Source organism: Cavia porcellus, unplaced genomic scaffold (genome assembly GCF_034190915.1).
Source record: "Cavia porcellus strain 051 isolate PalLab524CR breed Dunkin Hartley unplaced genomic scaffold, mCavPor4.1 scaffold_11, whole genome shotgun sequence".
In the NCBI taxonomy this organism is placed as follows: Eukaryota; Metazoa; Chordata; class Mammalia; order Rodentia; family Caviidae; genus Cavia; species Cavia porcellus.
This window is the reverse complement of record NW_026947494.1, coordinates 522,471-543,418: the sequence shown is the minus strand read 5'-3', so window position 1 is coordinate 543,418 and position 20,948 is coordinate 522,471. Positions and strand designations below refer to the sequence as shown.

At 40.2% G+C, this 20,948-nt stretch overlaps 1 protein-coding gene across 4 annotated transcripts in view; it reads right to left on the bottom strand.

Moving 5' to 3' along the window:
• Positions 1-17,361, bottom strand: part of Exoc3 (exocyst complex component 3) — a 31,928-nt gene extending 14,567 nt beyond the window's left edge. Inside the window, exons 1-4 of one of the 4 annotated variants that reach the window (XM_003462114.5) lie at positions 17,223-17,355; positions 15,303-15,493; positions 5,816-6,035; positions 551-1,232 (exon numbers count right to left, since the gene is read on the bottom strand). In XM_003462114.5, the coding sequence (XP_003462162.1) occupies positions 551-1,232; positions 5,816-6,035; positions 15,303-15,446 (1,046 nt within the window). In that variant the 5' untranslated portion in view covers positions 15,447-15,493; positions 17,223-17,355. Of the gene's footprint in view, positions 1-550; positions 1,233-5,815; positions 6,036-15,302; positions 15,494-17,141 lie in introns of all 4 variants that reach the window. The other 3 variants (XM_013140912.3, XM_013140918.3, XM_013140921.3) reach the window with 3 other exon arrangements.
• Positions 17,362-20,948: the final 3,587 nt, after the last annotated feature.

Here is a 20,948-nt window from a genome sequence, read left to right as displayed (position 1 = left end):
GTAACTGTAACTTGTAACGGTCTCAGCTCTCACTCTACTGTCCAGGATCATCTCTTAACTACTAAATCCTCTTGCCTCAGCCTCCTGAGTGCTAGGATTATGGGTATGCTCCTCTGTACCTGGCTGGGAGTTCTTTATTTCTTGAAATGCTAACTGCCACACTGTACTGGTAAGGCAAGTCAAAATTGGTAGTCTCCTCACCAGCCAAGTGATTAAATGAAGGTCATAGTATCTTCTGAGGCCACATACTCTCACCTGTAGAACAGGGAATATATACCTGCCTCAGGGTATCACTTTGAGGAACCAAGTCTACACACAGGAATAGCCTGACACAAAGTACACAAGTCATGCTCCAGGATGAGAGCAGAAACACCACCCACATCCAAACCAAAGGTTGGCCCTTATTTTCAGGTAAGTGTACAATCAGTGAACAAGAAACATCTCCACAAACCAAAAAGCAAAGTCCATAGCTGGACTCAGGAGACTGTGCATACTGCCTGTGAGTATATTTGTGCAGCTATCTTCACATAAAGAAACACACAGGTTCTACCTTGTGTAGGTGTTCAAGACCCACGTCAGCAGACTCACGATCTCGTTGGCCTCCAGGTCCTCTGAAGCTAGGTCCTGCATTCTTGTGCTCAGAGCCTGGTGGTACATGCTCAGGAGGTTTTTAAAGATCTCATAATGTGGAGGGAAGCATTGAACCATCAGGTTTTTGGCAACGATGAGGTCATCCAGAACATATTTCCTTATGATTTCCAGGTGTCGTACAAGCCACATCTTGTCAGACTCCCGGGTATCTGCCTGCGTGCCCTCAATTCTAGTTGTCACAGTTCTGTCCAAGATGGCAAACATTTTCTCTTTCCAATTTTTGGGCCTCCCAGGAGGAACAAAGCCAGTTTGTTTTTTTCGGTCAAGTATACGCCTGTCAATTTTTTCCTCCCTTTCAATGATCCTGACCACATTGACCAGCAGGGTGGGATCTCTGCGGACAGTTCCTAGCGACCTCTGCAGCACCATCCACAGTTGCTTGGCCAGCTCATCAGAGAGTCCCTGTGTGCTGCCGAAGTAGCTGTGGATAAGGGTCATGTCCCGCGTGTTCCCACTATCCATGCGGTACTGCTCACACATCAGTCCATCCCGAGAGCACTCCAAGTCCATCAGCTTCCGGTGGGCTTGCAGGAGAGCCCCTTGCTCGATCAGGTCCTGGGTCTCTCTTACAATCTCAGGCACTACAGACAAGGGACAAGTCAGTATCATAAAAAACACATCAAAGACCACCACGTGCAGGTTCTGGGAGACACCAAACAGGGGTCTTCCTGCCTGGGCATCTGTACTGGTAGAATCTGTGTGGCATTACTATTTTGAACTCTGGAGTCTACTAAAGGCTGGAATCTCTCAGAGAAAGGCTTAGACCATACACTGGGCTAATTTTGGTCAATACCAGACCTCCACACAGTACCTGCTGCCTACCTCTACCTCTACCTCTACCCTGTGGCATGCAGTTGTATAATGTTCCTAGAGCAGCTTGTGCAAGCTCTCAGGAGCCAGCATGTTAAAGAACCCTGTTCTCTAAAAACTGCAATGGGGGCTTTGACTCCACAGTCACTATATTGTTAGATTCAAATGCCTAATTTTCAACTAAAAAAAAAAAAAGATATAGCAAAAAGAAGGCAATGTTCCAGTTCAAAGGAAAAAAAAAAAAAAAAAGGGAAACTATCCCTGAAAAAGACCTGATGGAAGCCTACCAGATAGACTTTTAAACCACTTTTTATAGATACTCAAGAACTAAAGTGAACTATAAAGAATGTAAAGAAAACAATGTATAAACAAAATGGAAATCTAAAAAGAAACTCTGGAACTGACAATACAAAAAGATTTGTAATAAAAAGTTTATAAGAACAGTTCACAGCAAATTTGTATAGGCCAAAGAAAGAGATACTGAGTATGAGGGGAAAACAATAAGAATTACCACACATGAAGAACAGAAAGAAAACTGAAAAAAAGGGAATCAAGCCCATGGGTCCTAGTGGACCTGACAAGCAAGCCAGCAGACGGAGAGCTCCAGAGGAGGAGAGAGACTATTTGAAGGAATAATGGATACAAACTTCTAAGTTTGATGAAAGATACAAAAATATTAAATATCCAGGAAGCTCAACGACCTCCCAATGTGGCAAGCAAAGAAATGCATGCAACATGAAAAAGACAAACACTACAACTAAGAATCTCACACCCATGAAACCCATGAAGGGAGAGCTGAGAGTACCACTCCCTGGAAAGCCCTTGCCTAATATGCTCCCCACTGGGGAGAAGGGAACAACAATCAGCGAGGAGAAGTTAAGACATTCCCAAGTGACTCATGCTCCTTAAAATTAGGCCTGCTCTGCAGGGGGAAATAAAAAGATAACACAGGAACTTGCGAACAGTAAATGGACAGTAACTGGAAGCATATGAAGACATACAGGTCTCAACAGAAGTAAATACAGTGGGAATTATAAATTCTAGTATAATTTTTTTTTTATTAGTACCGGGGATCGAACTCATGACTGCGCACTTGCAAGGCAGGTGCATATGCCGCTGAACGAAATCCCCAGCCCCTATAATTTTAGTTTTTAACCCAACTTGTTTTCAGTATGATTTAAGAAAACAACACATTAAAAATTGGTTTAAAACCTATTAATAATATAACTCTGGAGTGTAACTGCACATTTCACTTTCAATGTATTTTTAAGAAAAGAATTATTGGTCTGTTTTTGGTTATGCAATGTGCAAAGATGTAATACTGTGGCTCCAACAAACAAAAGGAGGAAGGTGACAAAAACAGTATTTGTGTGTTACTGAGGTTAAGCTGATATAAATTCAAACCCCAGTGATGTATCGTTAAAATGGTAAATATAATTTCCATGGTAACCATAAAGACAACAGCTATACAATACACCTGAAAGAAATGAAAAAAAAATTGTAACGTTTCTTTTATAAAAAACAAAATAAAAACAAACCCTCAAAATCACCAAAGAGGGGGAGGGAAAAGTAAAAAAAAGAAGGGAAAAGTAAAGAAGAAAGAAGGGAAAAGTAAAAAAAAAAGTGAGAGACAAAGGAAAAATGGGAAATGCAGCTTTTGGAAATGGGAGACTATAGTAAGGGTTGAAGGGAGGGTAGAGGAATGTGGAAAGAAGAAGTTCTGTCATGTATAGGTGCAAATTCTCTATGATGAATGTGATCACTATATATATCTAAAATGTACCAATAAAAGCTGATTGAAGAAAAAAATAAGTAACACCAAAGACTAACTGAGGAAATGAGGGGCAAAAAATAGTTACACTGCATATGGAAAACAAAGAACAAAATGACACAAGTCACTATTAGTAATTCTTCCTTCTTTATCCTTCTTATTTAAGTACTGAGAATTGAACCCAAGGAGTACTGAGCTATAACCCACCCCTTTTTGAGCTAGGGTCTTGCTAAATTGTCCAGTTTGGCTTCCAACTTGAGATACTTTTATCTTAGCTGCCCAGTAGTTGGGATTAACAGTAAGCACCACCACACCAGGCAGTAATTCCTCTAACTATAAACAGATTAAACTCTCTAATCAATCAAACAAATGGGTTTTAAAATATATGTGTCCACAGGAGTCTGAATTTAAAGTCAAAGAGACAAAAAGACTGAAAGATACTCCATGCAAATGTCACCAAAAGAGAACATGAGGACAAAACAGATTTTAAGCCAAAAAGCTAACAAGACAAGGAAGGCCATTTACAGACAGAAGGTTCCAAATGATTATACAATTACAACAATTAGAGACATTTCTACACTTACTAACAGACAATTAAAACATACGAAGTGAGTCCAGGATGTAGTGTAGGCCCATAATCCAGGCACTCAGGAGACCGAGGCAGCCTGGGTTACATGAATTCTAGGACAGCTTGGAATGTGAAAATATACATTTATGAAACTACCTATATGTCAAAAATGGACAGACGTTAAGGCAGAAGCAGTTCTTCAGCACCTCCTCTCAATGGATGGGACAGGCAAGCGAAGGGTAAGCAGGAAAACAGAGGACCTGAACAGCACAACAGACAAGCTCAACTAAACACATGGCACACAGGAGCAGCACCAAGACAGCACACACCCTTCACGATCAGCATTCTTCAGGTACATTATATTTACATCACAAATTAAATCTCACAAGAGTTTTTAAAAAGACACATGTACAGAATATCTTCTCCAAAAAGAATTTGAAATTAGAAATCTGTTAATAGTAGGAAATCTGAAAAATCCACATATGTGTGGAAATTAGACAATACTCTTAATAGGGCAAGTAAGAAATCATGAGGAAAAATTAAAAACGATTAAAGATGAATAAAAATAAAATGAAAATTGGAGTGGAGGCGCACAGCTGTAAGCTCAGCCTTCAGGAGGTTGAGGCAGAAGGACCTCAGCAAGTAGGGAGACCCTGTCTCAAAAACCAAAACAAACAAACAAAAAAAAAACCCCAATAAAACAAGAATGAAAAGGAAAATATAACATACCAAAACTTTAGGGGATGCAGTAAAAGTAGTGTTAAAACATGAAATGTTTATCTAGAAACGCTTTGATTAAAAAAAGATTTCATATCCACAACCTAATCTTACCACTTAAGGAGCTTTTACAGAGTGCCATTTAAAGCCCAAAGCCAGAAGAAAGGACATAATAAAGACCAGGGCTGAGATAAACAAAACAGAGAATACAAAAGCAATTAAGAAAATCAAAATCAATAAAAATCAGTTCTTTAACAAGATCAATGAAACTGGCAAACTTACTTTAGATGGACTAAGGGAAAAAAACAGAGAAAATTCCAATAAATAAAATCAAAATTGAAACTGGGGATATAACTATCTTCAGAAACCCAGAGAACAGTAAAGGACAATACACTGAAAACTTGTTACACTAACAGACTGGAAAACTTAGGTGCAATAGACAAGTTTCTCAAAACACAAAGCCTGCCAAGATTGAACCACAAACAAAAAATCTGAATCGACCCACAGATAGTAAGGAAACTGAATCAGTAATCAACAATCTCCCTACAGAGAAAAACTCTGTATCTGCGGGACTCACTGGTGAATTCGCCAAACATTCAGAAAGCTAAAATCAAACCTAGAACCGTCCCAGATGGCAGAAGAGGCAACATTTCTCAACTCCTGCTATGGCCAGCACGCACGAACAGCTGACATTGCCCGATGATGGGCTAAGAGCACTCGCCTTTCACTAGCTGGGATCAGAGAGATGACTCTGCAAGTGCCAGTCCTGTCTCCTTTCCCTGCTGGGTCCACTCCAGTCCATGGAGCTGAGGCCACCTATCCTTTACCTGTTTTGTGGCTCCCATACCCAGCTTGAGCCTGGTGCTCTCCTACTCCTGTGCCTCAGGTGGTCCGTCACCCCACCTTAGTCTGCTTTCCCCACGCAGGCCCCAGCCTCTACAGTATGTGTGTGTGGCCACCTCTCTGCTGCTCCTTCATTCACAGGTACCTCTTTGCAATGGCTCTGGCTCCGCAGTCCACTTCCATGCTCTTTCCTGACACAGAACTGTGCACTTTCCACTGGTTTGAACTTTCCTAACATCTTTTCCATCCATACTTAGACAGGAGCAGGTCAGCAGGCAGGAAGGAAGCAAGCCTACCCTTTACTATGGGATAGCCTAAGAAGTGCACTGCACAAAAGTGCTGGATTTGCCTCAATAATACCTAGAGCTCCCCACCTCTGGAGGGAAAACAAGCGTGAACCGGAGAAGGCACCACTGAGAGAGTTCCAGTGGCCCCAGCCTGCTGTCTGCACTTACCTGAGAAGATGTTCTTGAGGTTTTCCACAGCTGCGGCCAGCTGGCTATGCTGGACCACCGCATCCTTCACATCCTTGAGGCTCTCAATGGTGTTGATGCTCTGCCTCCAGTCCTTGCTGACATCAGCTAGCGACTGCTGAATGTCTTTAACATCATTAAGTGCATTATGGAGCTGGCTTAGACCTGTACGCACCCCATCTAGCTGTGACTGGATTGCAGCCTAAGGGGAGACACCAGCATGTTTGTCAATAGCAGAAAAAAGAATAAACTTAAGAAGGATTTACTTGATTCCTTTGGTAACTTTTGCTTTTGCCTGAAAACAGAATAATTATGCATTTTAAAGCCTCAAAGTGTCCCATGGAACAAACACATTGGAGCCCCACAGCTCCAGTGAATGGTGGGTCAGGTGCCTGATCAGATCCACATCCACAGATTCTGTGCCCTGGCATGGCTACTGCTGATTCTGAACCAGCTCTGCGTTTTGTTTCCCCACTGTATGGGGCGTGAAAGTGCCAACCAACCCATGGATCTAATTTTAGATGAGGCCAAAGTCCAGAATAACAGATCCTGATTGGATTCCATCTAATTTCCTTTGGGACACTGGAGCTATTTTATTTTTGCAAACTGTACTGAAAAGCACAGATCTACAGAAATAACTACCAAGCAGCCAACCTAACTGAAGAAGAGACCAATGCCTACTAGAAGAAGTAAGCCCAGAAGAGCTGGCTGCTTCAGGGAGAAGTAATGGATGGACCAGCAGTGCTAGCCCATGAAAAATATATACTGGTGTAAAAACAAAACAAAACAAGTGTGGGGTTTTACCGCGGATGACTTCTACGTGGTAGGATAGAGTTAGAGAAAACCACCAATGCAGACGTCGTCATACTGTGAGAGAATCAACTGCCATTTATAAAAAGGGTTGCTAGCATGGGATTGAGTCATAGAACATCTATACTACAACTTCACTCCAGGACTGAGTTGCTATCCTGTCACAGTAACTGGGTAAGAGACAGCCATGAGAGACAGACTACAAGAGTGGGGGACACAGAACTAGACACAGATCCTCAGAGATCCCCTGAGAAGTTCAAGCTCAGTCCAGAAAACGACACTGTTCAGGGTTCAGGGTGTCTGGCTTTCAGAGGTCGCTGGGTCTGAAGGTGATGGGGTTGAGTCTTGCAGTCTGCTTAAGCCCCCTTCCCACCGTCTACACCCAAAGGAGAACATTCCCTGTGCACTAACATAAGCAGGGACATGGGTTAGCTCAGTTGCCATAGACTGGGTTTACAATAGGGAACCTCTCAAAAAGAGAGATCACCATACAAACCCACAAAATATAAGGTGGGGGTCAGAGAGGAATGTGATTTGCTGGATTCCAAAGACTATAGATTCTGGAAGAAAAACACCCATTTGGAAATACACAGGAATTTTCTTTCCTCTTCTTTTAGTTTTCTGTTTTGGGATTTTTGGTGGTGTTCGGAGTTTTATTTTCCATTTTCTTTTTCTCCCCCCTTATTTATTATTGTATTCATTTGATTTTTATCCCTCTCTCTTGTCTCACTTTCTTTTAACTTTTTCCCTTATTTTTCTTTTTCTTCTACTTTACTATTTTAATTATTTATCCTTTTCCTTGTTTTTTTTCTATTGCTTTTAACTAATTGTTAATTTCCTGTTACTCCTAAATAGGATCCTTTAGTTCAATTTTATTACCTTCATCCCATCATTTCATTCAATTTTCAAATTCTACTTTTTTCATGCTATTCCTCGTAATGTCTATCCTTGCTTGGATAATCTTAAATTTTATCAATCTGCTACCTATGCCTAGAGGAGATCTCTGAAAAGTACAGATTAACTAAAGAGGTCTCCATATGAGCAAAAAAAGTTACCCACTATAATCAATCTGTGAGATGGATTGCACAGAAAACAAACAAAAAATACAAACAAGAAAAAGTGCCTAGTCAAGAACAGTAGTACACACCTGCAATCCCAGCATTCGAGAGGCTGAGGCAGAAGGATTGAAGCGAGTCTGAAGCCAGTTTGAGCTACACAGGGAATTCAAGCCCAGCCTGAACTACACAGTGAGCCCCTGTCTCGAAAAAACAAAGCAAAACAAAACCCTCAACTTCCCCAAAGCCAATCCAGGAAGCACCAAAAGGTAAAAAATAAAAAGCCACACAACTGAAATATGTAAAATAGTTAACAGTGGAAGTAACAAAGTAGTTCAATAAGGTGTTTGGTATATTCAAAGCATATATAATTAAAAGATAATGATCCTAAAAAATCATCAGCAAGTCCAGAAAAGACACTAACAACAACAAAAAACAAAACAAAACAAAACAAAAAACTAGAGGAGCCAAAGAAAGAGATGCAAACCATGAATGCACAGCATAGAAAGAACTGGAGTTCAAAAAGAAAAAGTTCCACACCGAAATTCAGATTAAAATTTTTATTGAAAGTACGGGGAGCAGAAGTGACCAATATGAGGACAGAGTGCCAGATCTGTAAGATAGGGCTGTGGTTAGTGATAAATTAATGAGAGACATCTTAAAAACAAGAAAGCATGAAAATGGATCCAACCGCTGCTATGTGACACAAAGAAGAATGAGGCTAATTGGAATTCATGAAAAATCAGAAGACGGCACAAAGGGCGTCAAAAACCTGTTTACAGAATAATTACGGTAGGGGAATGGGAAAAAAAGTCATCATGTACAGGTACAAGTTCTCTATGATGAATGTGATCATTATGTATGTATATCTAAAATATACCAATACAATTTTATTTAAGAGAAAAGTAATAATAGCAGAAAACTTTCCAAACATAGAAAAAGAATTTAATATATAGATAAGTGAGGTATACAGAGCCCAAATAGCCACAATTAGAAAAGAATCACCCCAAGACATCATAGTCAAAGTACCAGAAACCTAACACAAGAACAGAATCTTAGAAGCTATTAGAGAAGTGTTAGAGAAACACAAGTCACTTACAAAGGTAAATCTGTCAGAATTATGGTAGACTTCTCAAAACAAATCTTGAAGTAATGGAGAGCTTAGAGTGGTGTTTTAAGCCCTAAAAGAAAACAACTTCTAACTCAGACATCAGAAAAATTATCATTCAGAACTGATGGAGAATTAAGATATTTCCATGATACAGAGCACCTAAAGAAATTTATGACCACCAAGCAGTACTTCAAAACAGTCTCAAGGATATCACAGAAAGAGACAATGAACCTAACAAAGCCAAAACCTAGTAGAATGAATGCACTAGGCACAGCGAATAATTCAGCAGAAGAGAAAGGAAAAAGAATTAGCAGCAGGAAAAGAATACAATGACAGGAATAAGTCAGTACCTATTATTTTAGTCATTGATGTGAATGGTCTCAATTTACCAATCAAAAGGTGTATTAGCAGAATGGATCAAGAAATATGATCCAGTAATTGCTATTTATATGAAACACATTTAATTCAAAAAGAATTTCATAGACTGAAAAAGTCAAAGAATAGAAAACAATATTCCATGCAATGGGAATCTGAAAACAAGTAGGTGTAGCATCTTATTTTCAGAAAAATTGGACTTTAAGCCAAAACCGATCAGAAGAGGCAAAGAAAGTCACTACAAATTGGAAACATTCGACAGGAAGAGGCAACAATTACAAACATAAATGCATCAAAAAATAGTGCACCCAACTTCATAAAACAAACACTACTGAAAATAACAAGATCAGATTTCAAAACAATTACAGTAGACTCCAATACCCCAATCACAAATAAACAAAATAACAACAATTAAAAAAATCATAGAACAGGGCTGGGGATTTAGCTCAGCAGCATAAGTGCCTGCCTTACAAGTATGCGGTCGTGAGTTCGATCCTGGGTACCGATTAAAAAAAAAAAAAAACTTAAAAAAAATCATAGAACCAAAACTTCAAACAAAGGGACCTAATAGATACACATAAGCATGTTCTACCCAACAACAGAAAATACATTCTTTTTGGCAACACGTGGAGCTTTCTCCAAAACAGACCACATATTAACAAATAAAGCATATTTAAGTAAATGCAAAATAAATTCAACTTTACATGCATATTATCAGATCAGAGTGCAATGAAACTAAATATTAGTGATAAAAGAAACCACAGAAATTATACAAACACATGGAAATTAATCAACACACTCTTAAAAAGTCAATGAAGAAATAATACAATCGCTATAATTAAACAATGCCAGTACAACATATCAGAATTTATGGGACATGATAAAAGCAGCCTTAAGAGGGAAGCTTATAGCTATGAATGCCTACATCAGAAAAAGAGAACCCCAAAATAAATAACAATGATATACATCAAGATCTTATAGAAAAAAAATGCTCTAAATCTAGAGCTATTGGAAAGAAATTATAAAGATCAGAGCAGAAACTAATTTTACAAAAATACAAAGAATCAATGAATCAAAAAATGTTTTTTTGTCAGAACAAAACAATCTCTTAGTCTTACCAAAGAGACTAAGCATATAAATCAATTCAATCAGAAATGAAAAAAGGTGAAATCACAACAGACATTCCCAAAAGTCAAGATATTATTACCAACTACTTCACAAACTTGTATATCAATAAAGTGGAGAAATGAGAAGAAATGGAGGGTTTCCTAAATACATGTGAATTACCAAAGCGGAACCAAAAAGACTTAAAAATCTGGAATAGTCCACAAACAGGAAATGAAATTGCAGCAGTAAAAAAACAAAAAACAAAACAAAACAGCTTACCAAGGAAAGTCCAGGGCCTGAGAATTCACTCTCGAATTCTACAGGAACTTCAGAGAAGATCTAATGACAATACTCCTTAAACTCTAATGAAACTGAAAAAAAGGAAGTACTCCCAAAGTCATTTCTAGAACTAGCATTACTCTGATCCCAAAACCTTGTAGACAGGCATCCAAAAAAAAAAGAGAATTACAGACCAATCTCTCTAACATACATAGATGTAAAAATCCTCAAGATATTGGCAAACAGAATGCATCAAAAAGATCATACATCATGACTAAGTAGGCTTCATCCGAGGTATGCAAGGATGTTCATCCTGCACGAATCAATAAATACAATTCATCACGTAGAAAGAAACAAAGACAAAAGTTACATGATTGTCTCAATAAATGCAGAACATGCCTTTCACAAAATCCAGCATCTATTCATGGTTAAAGCCCTAAAGAAAATAGCTACAGAAGGACCAACCCTCAATCTGATAAAAGCCATTTATGACAAACCTACTGCCAACATCACATTACATGGGGAAAAACTGAAAGCTTTCCCTCTACAATCAGGAGCAAAACAAAGATGCCATCATTCCCGTTTAGCATATTCCTCAAAACATTAGAACAGTCAGTTAACAGAAAGAAATAAAAGGGAGACGCAGAGGTCCTAAGGAAGAAGTCAAAGTATCATTTTCTATAAAACAAAACAAAAAAAACTAACCCCACTAAAAAAATGCCTAGAATAAACAAATCTAGCAATGTAGCAGGATATAAAATCAACAGCACTCCTACACACTAATAATGAACTGAGAAAGAAATCAGGAAAATAATACCATTCACAACGGTATCAAGAAAAATTAAATACTTAGGAATTAACCTAACCAAGGAAGTGACAGAGCCCCACAAAAAATTACATCACTCTGATAAAAAAGGAAATTGAAGAGAATATTACAAAATGGAAAGATATCTCATGTTTCTGGATAAGCAAAACCAATATAGTAAAAATAGTCATACTGCCAAAACTGATACACAGAATTAATACAGTCTCCATCTCAATACCAATAGCATTCCTCACAGACCTAGAGAAAATCACCCAAAAATTCATATGGAACCAGAGATTTAGAACAATAAAGTAATTATGGGTAACAATAGCAAAGCAGAAGCATCACAATCCCAGATGGAAGTTATATTACAGAGCTACAATGATGAAAACAAAAATGAGGGTCAGTGACATAGGACAGATAAAGCAGAAACAAACTCGGATACACTCAACCATTTAATCTTCAATAAAGGGGCCAAAAACAAACTTTTAAAGAAAGCCAGCAACTTTAATAAAATGGTGCTGTGAAAACTGGATAACCACAATCAGAAGATTAAGTCTAGACCTGTATATTTTACTATGTACTAAACTAAAATCAAAATGGATCAAAGATCTAAATGTTAAACAGAAACAATCTGCTAGAAGACAAAATACAAAGACACAGGCAAAGGCAAGAACTTCCTGAACAAAACCCCAATAGCACAAGAAATACCAAAAATCAACAAATGGATTTGTTTCAAATTAAAAATTTCTGTGTCTCAAAGGAAACAACTAACAGTGAAAAGATAACCTACAGAATGGGTAAAAAATTGATTCAACTATTTCTCAGGACTGACACCTATGTATATAAAGAACTCAAAACAGATTAGATTTCCCAAAATAAAAGACCCAATCAAAAATTGGGCAGCTGAAATGAACAGACACCTCTCAGAAGTACTGATGGCCAATAAAAATGTGAAAAAAATGTTAAATATTCCTGGCCATTAGAGAAATGCAAATTAAAACACAGATACCAACTTAATCCAAAAATAAAGGCCATCATTAAGAAATCAAATAATAACATATACTGGAGAGGCTGGAGGATAAAAGGAACACTTTTAAGTTATTGGTGAGAATGTAAACTAGTACAACCACTATGGAGACCATTATGGAAATTCCTCAAAACACTAAAACTAGAAATTCCATTTGACTCAGATATTCACCTTCAAGGAATCTGCTTGAAAGAGTTAAAGACATTTTACAGTGATACATGCATAGTCATGTTTATAGCAGCACTTCTAACAGCTACATCTTAGAAACAACCTATCAACAGATGAATGAATAAAAAAATGTAGTATTTGTATACAATGGAGTACTACTCTGTCATAAAAGATAAGCTGTAGCTAAATTAATGCACCTTAAGACCATAATGTTAAGTGAAATAGACACACAAGTTTAAGTATTACATGGATTCTCTTATATGGGATTCTCAAAGTATAAATAAAGAGCAAAATAAAAGACAGATAATAAGAAGTAGGGAGATCTTTTTCAAATGGAAAGAGGAACAAGAGATGGAAGGTGAAAAGAGGGAAGGAAGGGAAAAACAATTTTAAAGCGTGAATTAAAAATAGAACTAAAATCTTTGCAAATGGGAAGAGGAGCAAGCACTGGAGGGAGTAGGAAGGAAAGGGACAAAAACAAGCAAACACTGAGATGCATTATGCACATGTGCAAACTCCCTGTGATAAGTGTACTGCAAACATGTATTAATAAAAAATTTGCTTTAAAAAAGCTTCAATGCAAAAACCTTGCAACATTCCCTGTCCACCCTCACGGCCTAGTGGTGTCAGATACTACGGTGGGCATGCAGGGAGTGTGTAGCCACCCTGAACAGTGTCTTTAGAAGGGCACCACCCAGTCTCCTCTGGCATCTCTGTTTCTCCACAGGTCCTATCTACATAGAGAAAATGTCGGGACTTCATCAGCTTTGGAGTAGAGGCGCCTTCCATTTAGCAGATCAGACTCAGTGCAGGTAGCTAAGCTGACTAGTGTATTTGAGATTCAGATCCATTCCTCGAGCCAATTGAAATGCCCACCACATGTAGGGGAATGGGAAAATAGCAGATGGTAAACAGGAAGCAAGGGCAGAACAGTAGAATGATCCACATCAGGAGTAACTTATCCAGGAGTCTCTATTGTGTACAGAAGTATCTAACTATGATCATAATGATTACTTGAAGTTTCTAACTCACCACTACCACTAACAATTGCTAATTAATCTCACAAGTTCTACAACAGTTAAAAGTTCAGGCTAAAAAGGCAGGTAGGGCCAAACAATTGTTTTAACTAGCATGAAAGTGATGTCTCACATTAGTGCAGTCTTTAGGTCCCTTGTTAATCCATGTGAACAATCCCAAGCTATGGCACTTGCATGGTTTTTCAGCAGGAAGAATGCACAACCCATTAATTTGAGAATAACTTTAGTCAAAGACACTCTAAAACCCCTAAAATTATTCTGCTGCATGTCGCAGGTTGTGGTTTTAATTACACTAAATGTGTCTAACTTAACCACTTGACAGTTTACCTCGAGTGTCACTCAGGTAGTGTATTTGTTTACACACTGACTACCCCTTGTGTTGCTCAGGCAGGTGTCATTTCAACGAGTTGACTCTTGTATTGAATAAATCTGATAAAATTCTCATTTTAAATTTGTTTTATTAGATTATAAAAGCTAATGAAAAATTGTATCCCATATTTAAATCTGTGTGTGTGTACGCATGCGTGCTGGGGGCGTGCTAGGGCTCAAACCCAAGGCTTTATGCAGCTAAGAGTACTCAAATGCTGAATTATGTCTCTAGCCTCTTTGTTGTTTTGTTTTTAATTTTTGAGATGGAGGGAGTCTTACCCATGTTGCCAGGCCAGCCCTGAACTGCTAAGCTCAAGCAATCCTCCTGCTTTAGTCTCCAGGGTGCTGGAGCCACAAAAGAGTATCACTAGCACAACTCTTAATAATATACCTCACTTCATAGCAGCACAATTTATAATGGCTAAATGGAAACAACCAAAATGCCCATCAACTGCAGAGTGGATAAAAAAAAAAAGAATGTGGTATTTTTATAAGTGGAATATCACTCAGCTATAAAAAGGATGATCTTGAGGCCTTCATAGGTAAATGGAGGCAACTTGAGACTACCCTCATAAGTGAATAAATAAGAATCATTTGTATCACATTGTGTGTCTAGTGTAAAAAGTAGTAAAAACTGTAGGAGTAATAAAACCCAAAATGTGTAATTACTATTGTAAAAAAGAGAAGAAAGTGCTCAAAGGATATAACTGCATGTATGTTTAAGTGTGTAAGATAGATAAGCACATTACTAAGTTTTTGTTGGATCATGGAGCAGAATGGTTTGCAGTCTCACTGTTTAAATGTCTACTTTGTATGCTTTAATTTTGTAACTTGAGCAACTATTTCTAAGATGACAGTATGTAATTTATCAACTAGTGATTAGTGTTTTTTTTGAAATTCTTGTTTTATCTCTACCCTTTTTTCTGTTTTGCTTTTTTTTCTCTTTAAATAAAATTTTAAAAAAATAACATGCCTCACCTCACTTTTCTCCACAATGCCAGCGCACGGTCAGCACACTATCATAGGTATTGAAATGACTGAAATAGAACTCTCTTTGCAAAAGAGCTTTAAATAAGCAGGCGTTGTTTTAAAAAGTTAAAACTGACACTTTCAGAGTACTGAAAAAGTACCTGTGACATGTTCAGTACTGTTATCCTTCTTTTTAGTCTACACTTGACAGTGTACTGTTGGAAGGAACTGCCCAGTAAGGCGAAGTGAAGTTCTATCTCCTCCCACTCCGTCACAAAATCTTATTTTGCAAAATCACCACATGGCATCAGGCAGGAAGCAGAAACTCAGCTCATGACATCTGAGGCCTCCTACCTTCAGTCTGGCCTCCACAGAGGCTTTCTTCCGAGCTTCCCTTCGGCGATACTGCTCCACCTTGTCCAGCTGATCTGGACGCTGGAGCATTCCTGCAACCCTCTGGACTGCTGTTGCCACAGCCTCTCGGTCTGTTTCCTTCATGACCAATGAGCAGGTGGGATCTGCCCATGTGTCATACCCCAGGCAACCTGTGTGCACAGGAGGAGGAACATTAGGTGGGCGTTAAACCTGCCTTTCAATAGCCAAATGATTATCTGGAACTGTCTCAAATGCTTAATTCAATGAACCTAAAAAAAAAGTCTGCACGTGGATTATAAGCTTCTTAACAAAAGCACAACCTTTTGGGACTCAAGCATGGGAAAGCCTGACCTTAAGGGAGATATGGGCATGGCAGATGTCTACATATGAGATCCAACCACTTCCCACATCATATCCTCTCTACAGCACTTCTCTCCTCCAGGCCGCTGACTTTTTCTCTCTGGGGCCCTCCCCCACAATATGGCCATGCTCACAGAGCAGCTACAGGAGGACTCCTCCGAAAGACATAGAGACACACACGCTTTACCTCTGCAGTGGGCAAGCACAAAGTCCTGTGATTCCCCTCAAAAAAACGACTCTTGAATATAAAAAACACCATTTCCAGGATTAACACCTTTCAAAGCAAAACTGACAGTAAATGGCACAGGTTTCCCTTTGCTCAGATATGGCAGATGGAGTAAAGGTGCTTAGACACCATCCTGGTTGTGGAGCTATGTGCTGAACCCCTAGCAAACAAAGAGACATAACCAACATTCGTTGCCTTTCATTAGAGCTATTTAACATCTGCTTCATAGATGTGAAAAAGACCCACCTTCTAGAATTGTTTACTCCCCATTCCTATGTTGTCAGAAAAACACTGAAATCCATGGTGGGGTTTCCAGTAAATAATTCTTCCCTGTCTATACAAACTGCATCTCTTCTCTTTCAAATGGAACGATATTGTAACCACTGTATCTTTCTTCTATTTTTTCAATTATGAAACCAGGTACACCAACACAGAATGTCTGGGCAGGACAGAAAAACGTAAAGATGACAGAAGCAAACACTGCTGCCTAATTTCTTTTCTCTACATTTCCTTCTATGTGGAGATTCCACGGTCTGTATGACTTTGTATGTGTTCGTTTTCTTATTCTTTGACATGTCATCCTCAGCATTTCCACTGACATTAAAATCGCTGTGATTGTGAATCACAAACCAGGATGTTGAACTTTAGAAATGGATATCTAATTACTCTGGTGGACATACGGCAAGGTCGTATGACCATCTCAATGTCAGACTAAAGTCGGCTACCTCTTCCATACCTTCTGTGGGGCGGAGACAGCCTGGGTAGTGGCACCTAGCAGCTGACAAAGCACATCCAACAAAGAATCTAGCAGAAATGACAAAACATATAATCTGAAGGCACAAACCCTGAACAGCACGGACTCCAATCGCAGTCTTTACACTGTCAAATTCGGAGTGCTCAGGCCAGGAACAGGGGCCGGAGCCACCCTATCACAGGGACGCCACACAAGGAGAGGATCTCAGGGTGGTGGTCACCCCACAGGGAGGGAAATTCCACCTCGAGGACACGCAACAGGAAAGGGGACCCCACAACGGGGACCCAGAACACGGATGGGGACCCTACCGCGGCAAAACCCGCACAGGGAAGCGGATCCCACCGGAGATCACCCCACGGGCAAGGGGACCCCACAGCAGGGCCGCCTACGGAGAACAGGAACCCCACAGTGGGAGGACCACACGGGGAATGTCAGTTCCCAAAGAGGACACCGCATCGAGGCCCCGCTCCGCCCTCACCTAGAGGGCGCCCGGGAAGGGGAGAGAAGGGCCGGCGAGTTCCCAGGGAGACTAATGGTAGTCAACAAGGTCTCGCCTCACCTTCTGCGCCTCCGCCGCTACACAGGTCCCGACCGGAAGTGGGTGATGACCGACACTTCCGTTTCCGGCGTGAGGCCGGAAGGGCGGGGTCCGGGCCCCCTGGAAACAGCGTTGCTGTCAGTGCAGTGTGCTCTACAAGGACCGGCGGCCGGCTGTGGACCTGGACTAGGGTCGCTGTCCACGGACCGGAGGAGGTCAGACCCGATGCCTGCGCTGCTCCGGGATCGATCCGGGCCTCCCCGCTCTCTCTCCCGCGTTCGCGGCGACCCCAAGCGCCCGCCTAACCCTAACCCTCCGCCCCTTCCTCCTGGTCTCTCGAGTACTTTACGTATTCCACTTCCGTACTGTTCTGATACGGTGTTGCGGGTATTGTAGCTGGTGTTCTCCTAGACGTGCGGCTGGTGCAGAGCAGACATTCAGTAAATAAAAGAACAACCATAACAGGAGGTGATCTGCCACATAACTGCCGCTCACAGACACCTGGAATTGAGCGCAGACGGATCAGGACCCCGTGGGAGAGCTGCAGGGGCCAAGCGGGGCGGTGGGGGGTACTCTTCTCCGGCAGGAGGGTCCCTGAGTCACGAAACTCGAACTGGGCCTTGCCTAGACAAAAACAGCAGGTACTCAACCACCCAGATTTCGGGATTGTGGTGACGCGCCTTGCCTTATCACGTCCACTACAAGGACATCCTTTGCTGTGTTACCAACTGCTAGATAGTATCGTGCTTCTAAAATAAGCCAGGATGGTACAAAAGAAAGGGCCTGAAAGTGACAGGAGGAGAGGACACCACACCACACACACACACACACACACACACACACACACACACACACAGGTACAACCACTACTTGCTTACCTGCTGAGGGCGGTGCTTAAATGCCAGTCTAGCTCCAACAACTGGCCTGGCCAAGATTTCATACTTAGCTGTGTTAACTTCTGAAAATGTAACAACAGATTGAACCATGGAGATATGTAAAAAGTTAACATTATGATTGGAATTTAAACCGTGAAGCTATTTGGAAGCTAATGAAAAAATGTTTGCCGAAATGAAGCATTAGGAGGGTATTTCAAAATATGCCAGCATTTGTTATTAGGAGATGCCCACTATCAAGACCTGGTGAAGTTTGAAGTAGGACTCCCTCATGACTTCCTAAATTCACCAGTCTGGTTGGAGATAAGATGGTATATTGAGGACTAAAGTTATTCATAACAACTTTTTAAAAAGAATTAAAAATCTTTCTTGATTTGTTTTTGTCAAGACTAAATAATGTCATAACCTCTTATGCCCCACCCAGGAAGAATTGCTAGCTGTAACAAGCATGCTTTTAAATGCCCAGGTGGATTCCCATGCAATGACTAGAGCAGGGGAGGGAGGCAGGTCTGCTGCCCTGGAGCAGGTTGACAGGAATAAATGACAAGCTGAGGGCCCAGGCTTGGGTTTTTATAGGGAAGGAGGTTTAGGCCTCCAAGCAGGGGGAGAGCAGACAGGGACTCTTGAATAAAACCCAAATGGAACATCCTTGGTGACAGGCTGTTCAAAACAAAACAAACAAACAACGGCTTCCACATTCAGGGGATGATCCAGAGGCTGGCCTGGCTCAACTCAGGATTCCTGCAGGGCAAATCCAGGAGGCTGCTTGGGGCCCTCAACCTGGACAGAAGGTTCGGGAGTAGGGGGAAGGAGGTGCATCTGAAATCTGGGTTTCTCTAGGAGAACAGTCTTGCTCTAGCTTGGTGTCATCAGATATGCACATTAAGGACACAGGAAAAACTGTAGCTTCTAAATAGGAGAAGGAAGAGTGATCAAAGCCAATTCCACAGAGAATGGAAGGGGACTGATCATAAGCAGAAGGATGCTCAGATAATCAGAGCATTAAAAATGGATTAAAAACTGAAATAGTTCAGTACAGAATATTCAAAACGCAGAAGAGTTATGAGTGGAGGGGTCTGATACACCGGCTGTAAGCCTTGAGGACGACTGGGGTGATGTTAGTATTAGGCCACGGGGGTTTTGCTGGCAATAGCTAAAGACACTTTGAAGACAGGAAACATTTCACCCTGGGAAGCTAAGGCAGGAATATTCCTGCTGCAAGGGCTCTGTAAGTTGGGGCAGGGGTGGGAACAATGAGAAGATTAAAAAAAGATAGAAACAGAAAGCTGGGGTCAGATAGAGCCCTTCCTCCAAATGAGAACAGACTGCTTGACCACCAAATGCATTTATTTATACACTTCTCATACCACACCCCTTGGCTTAACCAGCTCGATTCTTATGTCCCTTGTTCTCAGGCCTGGCATACCTGTTCATTTCCAGCACTCCATGCCCTCAGGGTGTTTCTCAGGCGCTCCATGCCCTTGGGGCATTCCTCTTCAGGCACTTACCCTTTTGGCTCCACACATGTGAACAATCACTGTCTCAGTAGCTCCCCACATCTCTGTTTTTGTAGTTGATCCAACTGAGTTTGGAGGAGTTGTGTTCGAAGAGTTCTTCAGACAGCTTTCTTATGGTTATACTTTTCTGCTGGATGTTTAAGACCAGGTTAAAGTGAGACCTGTACCATTCAAAATCAATTTCTTGCTATCTCTTAAGGTCATTTAAATCTCAGGAATTATCCTGGAACCATGCACAGCACCTCTTAGTGTTTCTGTCCGTGTTAGCCCTCTGGATACGTCACGGCCATTGCTTGACCAAGTGGCTTTCTGTGAAAACTTGGGAGATTTCTCTCTCCTAGTGATTCTGCTTAGGCACACAACATATCATAGATCACCTTTAGTGGTCCCATAATCTCCTTGATCAGACCAGAGACCCCACTGAGTTACAGGATATCACGGCAGAGGTTCTCATAGTGTCTTCAATCTTCATAGACCTCAAAGGGCCATGGCCTAAATTTTGGCAATTCTCCTAGTTCATCTATTTTTCTAATCTTTTGGTCTCTTAACCTTAATTGTTGAACATCCAGAAGATAAGTTTAATGACATTATATTGTAGTGGAGACAGTAAGCTTAATATTACTATCTTACCTGAATATCAGGTACTCTAATTAGAGTAAATAAAACTTTTATTCTCTAACCATCATGGATATTCTAATGTTTGAATCCTTAAAGACCATTAACAGATAATACATTATTCTACATGGAAAGTTAGAAATAAAAACCATACATAAAACTGCAGCATGACAAACATGCTGACATTTTGTAACATACTTAAATGTTCATTTTAACGTAGTATTCCCCCATTTTATTTATTTATTATTTTTAAAATTGTTTTATCTCTTGGGGAATGGGGGTTTAGCTCAATGGCACAAGTGCCTGCCTGGCAAGCACAAGGTCACAAGTTCAATCCCCAGTATCAAATTATATATATATATATATATATATATATATATGACATAAGCTTTTACCTAATATTTAAGGGATGTACATCACATAAGTTTTTTATTAAAGACAGATATCTGAATTTGAAAGAAAAGTCTATCATTATAAACAGTCCTTATTCCACACTTTAGAAGACCTGCATATCTGCAGGCATGTATACATTAACTATAATACAAAAACAATTACCATAGCCACATAAAACCTTTGTACAAGAATATCTTTAAATTAAAACTCCTATTGTCTTAAATCCTATTAAGGAAAATTTAATCCTCTTGATGTTGGCCATCACAGACATATCACAATAATATACTTTTTTTTTTTACCAGTACCAGGGATTGAACTCATGATCATGT